Source organism: Myotis nattereri (genome assembly GCF_964212035.1).
Source record: "Myotis nattereri genome assembly, chromosome: 1".
Taxonomy (NCBI): Eukaryota; Metazoa; Chordata; class Mammalia; order Chiroptera; family Vespertilionidae; genus Myotis; species Myotis nattereri.
This window is the reverse complement of record NC_138075.1, coordinates 39,648,431-39,658,856: the sequence shown is the minus strand read 5'-3', so window position 1 is coordinate 39,658,856 and position 10,426 is coordinate 39,648,431. Positions and strand designations below refer to the sequence as shown.

The following is a 10,426-nucleotide window of genomic DNA, read 5'->3' as shown; positions in this document are numbered from 1 at the left end:
CGCACCTCTAACAGGTGAGCAAATCCAGAAGTGGTACAAGGAGCCCAAAACTGAGTCTTTAATCTGGTCTAGTCCTTTTATCCCACTATTTTTCTAAGTCATGTGTCATCCAGATGGGAGAGGATGCTGTGTCCTTGTTAACATTAAATAGAAATGGAAAACAATTCATCCTGGCAATTACCATCTCTCTACCATTCATTTACTTCCTGTCGCTAGAACCTAACCACCTCCAGTTACCACCTGCTTCTAGCTCTACTTCAATAGGAAAAAAAAAATTCTCACTCAAAAGCGATGGGCAGGAAGAAAAGAGAAAGGATTCCAGAGAAAAGAACATAGTTTACCTTTAAAATAATGACTCATTTTATTTTTTCTTTTTAATATGTAGTTATAAATATATTTTGTCAAAATATATGATCAATATTGTCAAAACATTTGCACATAAAGTCATAAATAAGGTCAAGGTGAATGTTTAGGTTTTTTTCCTTTTTTTTTTTTTTTTAAGATAAAAGTCCAGCTATAAGGAAGCAGTCTGTGTAGGGTGTGGGTGAGTGGATGGTAATGTGTGTGTGTGTGTGTGTGTGTGTGTGTGTGTGGCCAAGGACTGCTGATCTCAGCGGCACCCACATCCCTCTACTACCATCTCCTGATAATTTTTCAGTACCACCTTGTCATACTCATCCAGGTACAGCATGGAGATGGCACTCAGTTCAGTGGGAACACAACAGGCTTTGGGGATACTGGAATTGACAGAGTTGACCAGGGTCTGCACAATGGCGTGGTTGGTTGAGTTGAGGTGGTCAGCCAGTGGAAAGGGGCAGTCCCCATGGCAGTAGAAGGCCTGGTAGCCTGGTGGGGCCACAATCCAGTCATTCCAGCCCACATCACTGAAGTCCACATAGAGCGAGTGGCGTCGGCAGTTCTTACTCTTCTTCCGGGCCCGCTGTGGGTGGTGCTTGGGGCTACGCTTGGCCCTCCTCCGTCGGGTCAAGACATGTCCCCGGCCATCATGGCCAAAGGTGACCAGGAGTGGCCGGAGCTGGGCCCAATCCCCACTCCCTTGAGGTAACGATCGGCTAATCCTGACGTGCTGGCCCTGGTGGGTCCGTGTCTGATGGAGGTGAGTCACCTCAATGGCCAGCCCATAGTTTGGCTGCTTCTCCTTGGTCCAGCGAAGGACTGCAGGGCTCACATCAAAAGTTTCCCACCGTGTCACATTGTGGTGGACCAGTCTCGTGTCCAGTAGTCGTGTGATGAGGTGCCCAGACACCAGTTCTGCTGGGGGCTTCATAACCTCATAAATATTTATTCTGTGGAAGCCCTGCTCCCAATCAGGGCCCTGGTCCACCTGCTCCCGGAAAAGTCGAAGTTCTGCGGACGAGATCACCTCATTCTCTGGGATGCTGCTGAGGTTAAAGAGGAAACGAAAAGCAGAGTTTTCGCTGGTCCCTGGGATGTTCTCCAGATGTTCTAGGCACAATTGGGAAGGGAAAGAAAAAGAAAAAAAGCAAAAAAAAAAAAAGAGCACATGAACTGTCTGAGGGATTGAAAAGTCAAGAAATAGTTAAGGGTTGGGTGATGAGTGGTGAATTCTGCTTATATGGTGGAAGCCTATTTGGGGGAAGTAAGTATATCTTTTAATTTAAAGAAACAGACCAATGGGGCAAGCTAGCAAACTCGGAGAGACATAGCCAGCATTCGGCAAGCACCAAAGACAAAGTATCTCTCAACCTCCTTTATATGTCTAATAATTTCCATGTGTCAACTCCTTACTCCACCACCATCAAGACTCCCCCTTTAAAGCCCTCTTGGCTTTGTGTACACGGTTTTCTTTACAAGTGGCTGTAAAGAAAAAGAGGGGCCAACAGAGCAGAGGCAGGAGGAAACATGCCCACAACCACCCTCTCCCTCTTCTTCCATTTTCGAGTATGTTACTAAACATTTCCCCAGCGATCCTGGAAACACAGAGCATGCCTTGTTGATCATGTTACAGAGGGGAAAATAAATTCCAACACAGTAATGATGCTGGTGGATTAATAACTCAGATTTACTTTGGAAAAGAAACATCCGCTAGGAAACATTCAGATCAGATTACAAGGCCCCTATTGAATAAACCTGACAAACACACAGCTGTAACATTAAATTCAGTAGGTGCTTTGAAAAAAGAAGAAGAAAACGGGCACAAAACCTGGCAGAAAAGGCTTTGATATAGCAAAAACACACCTCTGAGGCTAGCCCACGTCTGAGTGGTGTCATTCCCCCTAACCTCGGCCCCTCCCCTCTGTCTCCGAAAAATAAATTTAGCCACAGCCCTGGAAATTCTTGGAGGTAGGCAGCTCCATTCCCCAGCCTCCGGGATTGGGGGCTTTGATGTAACCTGAACCTTTCTCCCCGAGGGCTTCCACTGCCCCACCAGCCAACCCTACCGGCCCTCCCCTGCCCAGACTCTGGGCAGGGACTGACCTTCGTGGTGGAAGCTCCTCACGGTGTTGGCCCGACTAGCGGGGCGCTCAGGGTACTCCAGAGCGATGCTGTGGATCTGCTCTTCCTCCTCCTCCTCCCCAGACTGGAGCCGGTAAAGATCCCGCATGTATTCCGGGATGACGGCGCTTTTGCTAGGCTGCGGGCGGCGGCGCAGCCCGAACATCTGCAGAAGTGTAGCCTCGAAGTCCCGCAGGAGCTCATGGCTCTGCCCTGAGCGGCGTCCTCCCGCGTGGCTCTGAATCTCGGCGACTTTTTTCTTCCCCGTCTCAGGTATCAAACTAGCATGGCTCGCGCCTCCTAGCAGGACTTGGCATAATAAAACGACCATCAGCATTCGGTTACCAGGAATCATGGTGTCTCTGGGGAGGGGGAGGAGGTGGAAGGTTAAAGAATAAATAAACACCAATAACTAGAGAGAAATAGAGATGTCTCCGCATAGGCATGTAGGGCGAGAGATAGAGGGTCAAGATGGAAAGCAGGTCAGAAAGATCAAGTTTGTGTCTTCTCCCTCACACACCCCCCTCCATCACCAGCTGCAGCCATGCAAGGCCCGAAAGTAGGAATTGCCCTGTAATTACTCGGTCTAACTTGTTTACAGTCAAATAACCCCAAATCAGATAGCCTCCATCCTGTTAATCTTTTTTTGTCCCAACTGCTATCTGAGCCATGATCTCAGCTTGGCTTCTTCAAGGATAAACAGTTAACGTTGAGGGGGTAAAAAAGGGTGGGCGAGGGAGAATTAAAATGCCATCGCTCTCCACTTCAGACCTTCAGCCTCTCCCCCTCGTTCCTCCACCCCCACCTCCTTCCTCCGCCCTCCCAGCCCAACTTCCACAACTTCCAGCTGGTTCTGAGCAGGAGGGAGGGAAAGCAGGGACGCAGGGGCAGGGTAAAGACACAGGACCGCGGGGTCCAGAGACCGAGGCCGAGAACGTGGTCTGGGAGCTGACAAAGTGGCTTGAAGGTTTATTTTACTCTGGCTGGTGAGTTTGAAATGCCCAGCAAAAAAGCATCGGAGCGTACCCGCTCGCTTACTCCCCGGGAAGGGGCGGCGGGGGAGGGGGGTTGATCCCAGGAGCGACCTCAGAATTTTGACAAGCAGCTGGGAACGCAACACGGGGGCATCGGGCACTGCTCCCCCCTCCCCCACCCCCACCCCCCCGGCAAGTGGGAAGGGGGGCTGATTAGCCCATAAGGTACAACCCCGCGATGCGGACTTGCATCTCTTTAGCCCCCTCTCGCTCCGCTTTCTTGCAACGCACCCGAACTGAGAGTGCGAGTGGGAGCAAGCAGCACTTTGCACAGAGCCGGTCCGTCTAGCGCGCCGCGGCTGCCTGGCCGAGACGGAGGCGACAGCGCTGCTAGAAAGCGGAGTGTGGGCTCTGGGAGGAAGGTCCGACGGGAGGGACCCAAGGCGAGCAGGGGTGGAGAGGGCAGAATGATTCCCGGGAAGGGAAGGAAGAGGTGTCTACTCACTGACAGAAAACAAGGCATATAATAACAGTCCATGATTCTTGACAGCCAATCTGGAACAAACTTGCTGGAAAGGCTCAGAGGAGCTGCTGCAGCGCGTTGCTCTGGATGGCACTACGGAATGGCTCCTAAAATGAATATTTGAATATAATGAGACTCTGGCGCAGACTGGCTCGGTTTTTCTTCCAGCCCCTCCGAGTCACGTGAGCGTCGAGGCCCCGCCCCGCGCCTGGAGGAGCCCGCCCTCCCCGCGGCGGGCGGCGAAAGGGCCCACAAACCCCACCGCGGCCCCGCCCCCTCGGCGGAGGCCAACCTCCCAGCCTCCAGCTCCAGCTTCCCGCGGTCCGGGAGGAGCTCGGGCTGCGGTCCGCGGAGCCCTCCGCAGGTACCCCAGCCCCGCGCGCGGAGGACGCGGGCCTCGCCTCTCTCGGCGGCGTGCGGGGCGTCCCCCCGGGCCCGAGCGCCAAGCGGCCTGAAGCCGGAGGATCCGGGGCGCACTACAGGGGCTGCGCCTTTTCGGCATGAACCCGGCTCCAGTGGGGCCGGGAACGGGGACGGCGGAGTCTCAGCCTCTCAAAGCCTCACCGCCAACGGGCACGTAAAGAAAGCGCCCAGGGACCCGCGGACGTGCGCGCGTCCCCCGCCACTGCCTCCCCGGAGTATCTGCGAGGCCAAATACTGCTCCCGGCGACAGCCAGTCACCCCCTGGCGAGCGCCTGCCCGCGCTCAGACAAACCGGGCAGCCTTTTGAGCTCCCAGCCAAAAGCTGCTGACCAAGTCACGCACGGGGCGGAGGGAGGAGGTGGCTGACGGCGATCGACGTGGGAAAGTGGGGAGGGAGCCGCCGCTAAGCTATTTTCTCGAGTTCCTTTACCGGGAGACTCTCCGCACCGCGTCCCCCAGAGCAAAGAGAAAATCCCCAAAGAAAGCGGTCGGCCCTGCCCTTCTGGGCGGAGGCGGACTCCGATGGAGGCGTCGCCGCGGGGAGAGGGCGCATCCCCAGTTTCGGGTCTTAATGTCGCCGAGGTTTTACAACTCCCGACCCGATGCAGAAAGGAAATCCCACCAAGTTCCCAGGAGTCGAGAAAGCCGTGAACAGCTTTCGGCCTGCGCTCGACCTCTGTGTCTGCGTCTCTCTCTGCAGCCAGCCTGATTTTTTAAACCACCACTCCTCCCCCCCGGCCACCCCCGCCACCCCCCCCCCCGCCACTTCCTTCCCCCACCCCCTTCCTCCTTTGCACCAGCTGCACAGTCGCAGCAAATATTTCTTGAGGAATTCACCGACCCACAGCTCAAGGAATTGCTGGGATGTCCTAACTAACTGAGGATGCTGCACGCGTGGGCACAGGGGCCTTTTCGAAAACCTGGCCCGCGCAAAGCTGCGTCAGCGTGGGCCCGCTCCGGGTCCCGAGCCGCTCCCCTCGCCCTCCAGAGTCCGTTCGGTCGCTGCAGAAACCGAGGGCTCAGGTTGCCCGCCTTACTCTCCCCCACGAACTGGGGTTTCTTCTTGGGGGCACTCCAGGGTAGCCTTTGAGGAAGAGGAGTGAAAAACCAAGCGCTTAGCCCTCCCTCCGGGCCGCGGCTGCCCGGCGCCGCCCGACGCGGAGGGCCGGGGTGCGGAGGCCACGGGCGCCCCTGCGCGACAGTCCCCGCCAGGAAAGAGCCGCGCTGCTGCTTGAGCCGCTTTAGGTCTTCCCGCTGCCGCGCCACCGGGGCTGACTGCAAAAGGGTTGGGGAGGGCAAAGAGGTTTTTCCTTTTCTTTTCCTTTCTTTCCTTCTTTCTTTCTTTCTTTCTTTCTTTCTTTCTTTCTTTCTTTCTTTCTTCTTTCTTTATTTCTCTCTCTCTCTCTCTCTCTCTCTCTCTCTCTCTCTCTCTCTCTCTCGACGCCAGGAACCCTAAAAAAGCCCTGTGGGAGGAGTTCCAGAAATAGGAAAAGCAGACGGAGAGGGGCCGGTCCCTGAGGGGCGAAGGGACAGTGGAAGGGGCCGGCGCCCGGAGTCCCGGGACAATCCCAGGGTGGCTGCGGGAGCGCACGGCGCGCTAAAACGCAAAGGCTGGTTGTATTTCAATTTCGGGGTCAGTGAGATTCATTTTTAATCGCGTCCTCCCCCTCAACTCCCCCCCCCAAAATTTTTAATTAAAAAAGATAAAAGCCGAAAGGAACTTTCATCTTCTGAACTTTTTCTTGGGGGGGCGGGCGGGGTGTACAACTCAAGGCGACTGTCCTTTACTTCCCTGCTTGAGTCTTCTCCCAGCACCAGTTCCGACGTCACCTCAGTTTACCAACTCCCTGACTTTGGGGCTTTTTCACGTCTCCCAACCCAAAGCCTTGAGCCCACAAATCATGCACATAAGAAGTGCCCAGGAGGCCGCAGGCCCAACTCCGGCCGGGAGGGTCCGCAGGGACTGGAGATTCCGGGGACCGGTTCCTGTGGGCTCCGCGCGCGGAGAGCCATGAAGAGCCGCGCGTCAGCCGTGCAGCTCGCCGCGACTCCCCCTAGCACACGGCTACACCGGGAGGCTCGTCCCCGAGCGCCTGGCATCCTGGCCATGGAGACCCTACACGATGAAACGAGAGTGGCGCGGCTCCTGGGGTGCTGCGAGCCCACGAAAATAGCTCGTGGCGGAGGTGCGCCTTGCCGCCGCAGGTCGCCAGCTCTCCGGGCTCCCGCGGGCGGGGGGCCGCGGCGGGTGACACTCCCCTCTGCGCAGCCCCTCGCGAGGCGCGCAGGCTCCGGAGGCAGAAGAGCTGCCCTCCGCACGCAGAACCACCCATTTAGGTATTCTCCCTGCACCTGGCCGTCCCCTCGCTCTCTCCTGACTTCAGAGCCGACACTCCTTTCTCTCCTGGCCCTTCCCGTTGCGGGTAGGCTGATGTTCGCTATCCCCTCCAGACCTCGCAGCCCCCCCCCCCCACACCCTCCTCCCAACGACCCCCAGCTAAAGGCTTCTCTCCGTCCCCAAACCTACTCAGGTGAAAATAGCCCGGGGCCGCCGAACGGAGACAGTGGCCAGGGCAGAGGAGCAGTGTCTTTCAGTGCCAGCATCCCTACTTATAGCACAACCTTTGGGGGGGGGGGGCACCTTTTGCCGCGACTACAGCCAGGGTCCCGAGCTTCCTCCTCCGCACCCCCCACCCCAAGGATGCGCCTCGGCCCCTTCTATCCGGCGCCCCTCGCCAGGCAGCCTTGCTCACCATAGATCCCTGCAGTAGCGGGCTCGCCAGCAGCAGCTTCTGGGGACCTCTGAACGGCTGCAGTGAACTTAGGCGAGGGCCGAGGACTGGGGTGCTGCAGGCTCGACGGGAATCCCATGAGGGAGAGAAGCGAAATACAGTGCGCGGAGCAGCCGCGGCGTCTAAGGCTCCCGTCCCTGGGCTGGGATGCCACTCACCTAGCTTCCGGGCCGGGTTCCGCACTCCTTCCCTCCCTCCCTCCTGCTCTGCCCTCTCGCATCTTCTCCTTCCTCCTCTTTCCCTCAGTCTTTCTTTCTTTCCTTCCTCCTCTTCCCCGCAGCCCCTCCCTTCTTCCCTCCTCCCTCTCTGGCCTCCCTTTCTGGGATGGGAGCCCCGCCCACATCCTCCCCTCCAGCAGCCCGGCCTCGCCTCGCAGGCCCGGGTCCCGGAAGCCCGGGCAGCGCCGGAGTCCGCGCAGCTACCGCCGGGGCTGGGACTCAGCTGCCTCCAGCTCTGGGAAGCGGCCGGGACTCACCTGGGGACCACGTGCGTAGGTACTAGAAAGCATGCACCGACTAGTCGCAGTACCTTCCAAAAATACCCATGGGAGTCTGGGCTTCCCTGAGTTTAGAGTAACTGCTGCCCAAACTGATGATTAAAACATTGAGTAATCACCGTTTACCCCGAGTAATTAGAGATAATGAAACACCTCTAAAATCAGGTTATGGAGAAAGGAGCTGTTGGATTGGTTTAAAGGGTGGCCTTCCATAAACTGTTAAAGGATTTCCAAAGGTTGAGAAACAGGCTGTGCACAGAGTTGTGTGCCAGAGAGAGGTACTTCTTTGGCTATTAAAAAGGTGACTTTCCTTTCAAAACATGTTTTTTAAATGCTTCTTGTGGAAAGCCGTGGGGATGACCCTCAGGAAGACAGCCCCAATAAACAGTCCACCAGGCCTAACCCTGTGAAGGACGGAGATGGCTTGGAGACTGACTGGGGGCCACGTTCCTTTATAGTTAGAAAGGTCTGTTTGTAACTCAGAAGCCCTCTAAGAACCTCCACAGCAGTTATTTCTGTTGTTATTATTGTTTTGTTTGGTTGTTTGTGGTGCACCTAGGAACCCTTCACCTCAGTAAACTGACCTTCCGAGGGGATAACCACTACAGAAGCAACAACCTTTTTGGCCACAGGGAGACAAAAGATACCCTTTGGTTTGTTTTTGAAAGGAAGAAGGGGGATGAGGAGTTGGCCCTTTCCTACAAGAAAGTGCTAGTAATCATATTAGCAGGGAGGTGGAATGTGTGGCTTTAAAAACCCTTCCCAAACAAACAGGAGCTAATTTCACACAGTGCCTCTGATGGGGCAGTGCGGAGCGATCAGCATCATCTCCCTGTTTTACAAACATGGAAGGGGAAGGACAGCCAGGTTAAAGGGACTTGCCTAGAGCCCTAAAGTAAATCACAACCTCTGCTCTGGAGTCCTGAGCTAATGCCACAGGGTGGGGCTGAGGGTCACAGCCCTGAGCTCCAGGTAACCAGGCTAGTGCTGGAGGACTGAGCATTTCCTGTCCTGGTTTTCTTTTCCTGGCATAGACATTGCACTTTACTGTCACAGCAAAGCATTTAGGTCTTTACTTAAACAGATATTGGTCCAGAGTAGCTTTTCTAGACAAACGTTACAGTTACACACCTTCGCTATTTAGAAAACAGGAATTACGATGGATAGGAAGTACATGAGGTCAGATAAACAACTGTGAGAGCAGGGCCACAGCATCCTGCCCTCTTTTCCAAGTTAGGCCTGTGAGGTCATTTAGCCCAATAATGCATCGAACCACAGAAACAAGCTGTATCGTTTTGGGCAAGTCCTTTAATTCCTAAGGGCCTCATTTTTCTCATTTGCAGAATGAAAGGATGAGGCCAGATAATTTCCACGTCCCCCTTTCAATTTGAGTATGATTTAATTTCTTAATTGAAATTTTATTAAACATCTACCTTCTTTCATTTTAAACCACTTTGAGCCTACCTCCTCTGAGAGCCTCTGAGTAAACAGGGCAGGGCAATACCACCACCCTGAAAGGATGACTGACAGTATCCCTCCAGCTTCCAACATAATCAAAATTACATTAATTATTATTAATAACAACCCAAAATTAAAACCCCATTAAATAGTTACCTGCTGTCCATCCTGGGGCATTAGGCAGTGTGTTGCTTCAAGCACACTGCCTGGAGTAAAGACAGATTCAACGTTCACTGAGCCCCCTAACCAATCACTATTGTTTTAATCATTAACAAAACATGTTCCTTAATATTTACACTCAAAAACAGTAGGGATATGCTGTGATTAAAAAAGCAGGGCTTTATTTTATTTTAAGACAACAGATAATAGTTTGTTTTTTTAAGCCCAAATGTGTTTGGATGACAGCTATTTTCTCATTTTATTGAAACCCAGACAATAAAATAGCCAGCGAGGAATCCAGGAATTTCTAATGAAGCCACCTGACATACCTTGTTTAGACCCTGATATGAAACTTTACATGCCTGGTGGGAGAACTCAGGTCAAGATCTCTTGGGACAGCTTTTGTCTAGCCCATATTTGAGATGGGTGCATACATACCATCTAGTATCAACTCCTTTTACTGGCTCATCTTTTCCTTTCTCTCATGCCAAAGAACAAATTATTTGTTGGTTAGAGAGCTTGAGCCAGTCAGAGTTGGTGAGGGCAGCTATCCAGTCTTTTCCCAGCTCAAGCTTTCTTGTGAGTTGGGGTATGTTTATAGATCATAATATAGATGAGCCAAATGAAACTGTACCCTTAAAGCATATAGATTAGGAAGAGAAATTCACCGTATTTTTAAGAGCAATGATCTCTTCCACTGCTACTCAGAGTGACAGGCATTCATTTGTTGTTGTTTTCCTGGGGAGCATTTAGAGAAAGTAGCTGGACAGCAAGCCTGCGGGACAGCCTTTCTCCATGTATGTTCTGAGGGCCATACGCTTCAGAACAAGGTTGGATGTTCTGATAAAATACAGATTTCCTGGCCCTGCCTGACTGAGATCTGGCCCCAGAAATTTACGTATTTCACAAAGTTTCCTGGTGATTCTGAGCACACTAAAGCTCGAGCACCACGATTTGAACCCTTTGCGGTCCAATGTTATTTTTGGAATTCAAACAGTCTGGTCTAAATTAATTGATGGGATTGAATGTTGAACTTTTTAATGTTCTTATTGCTCGACGTTGGACCTGCTCCTAGCACCTGGTCTGTCGAGTCAGCCTCGAGGTTGGACCGAAAAGGGTTTTA

General features: G+C 53.3%; 1 protein-coding gene across 2 annotated transcripts; it reads right to left on the bottom strand.

Moving 5' to 3' along the window:
• Positions 1-339: 339 nt before the first annotated feature.
• Positions 340-7,443, bottom strand: BMP4 (bone morphogenetic protein 4; the record flags this gene model as incomplete). Of its 2 annotated transcripts, none has more annotated exons than XM_081103173.1 (4): positions 340-1,467; positions 2,461-2,840; positions 3,958-4,082; positions 7,152-7,443. In XM_081103173.1, 2 exons carry the CDS (start codon positions 2,831-2,833, stop codon positions 611-613), a joined length of 1,230 nt encoding a protein of 409 aa, XP_080959299.1. In that variant the 3' UTR covers positions 340-610. The 2 variants fall into 2 exon arrangements, with proteins under 2 accessions (XP_080959299.1, XP_080959300.1); XM_081103174.1 differs by having other exon boundaries at positions 346-1,467; positions 2,461-2,787; positions 7,349-7,410.
• Between the last annotated feature and the right edge of the window lie 2,983 nt (positions 7,444-10,426).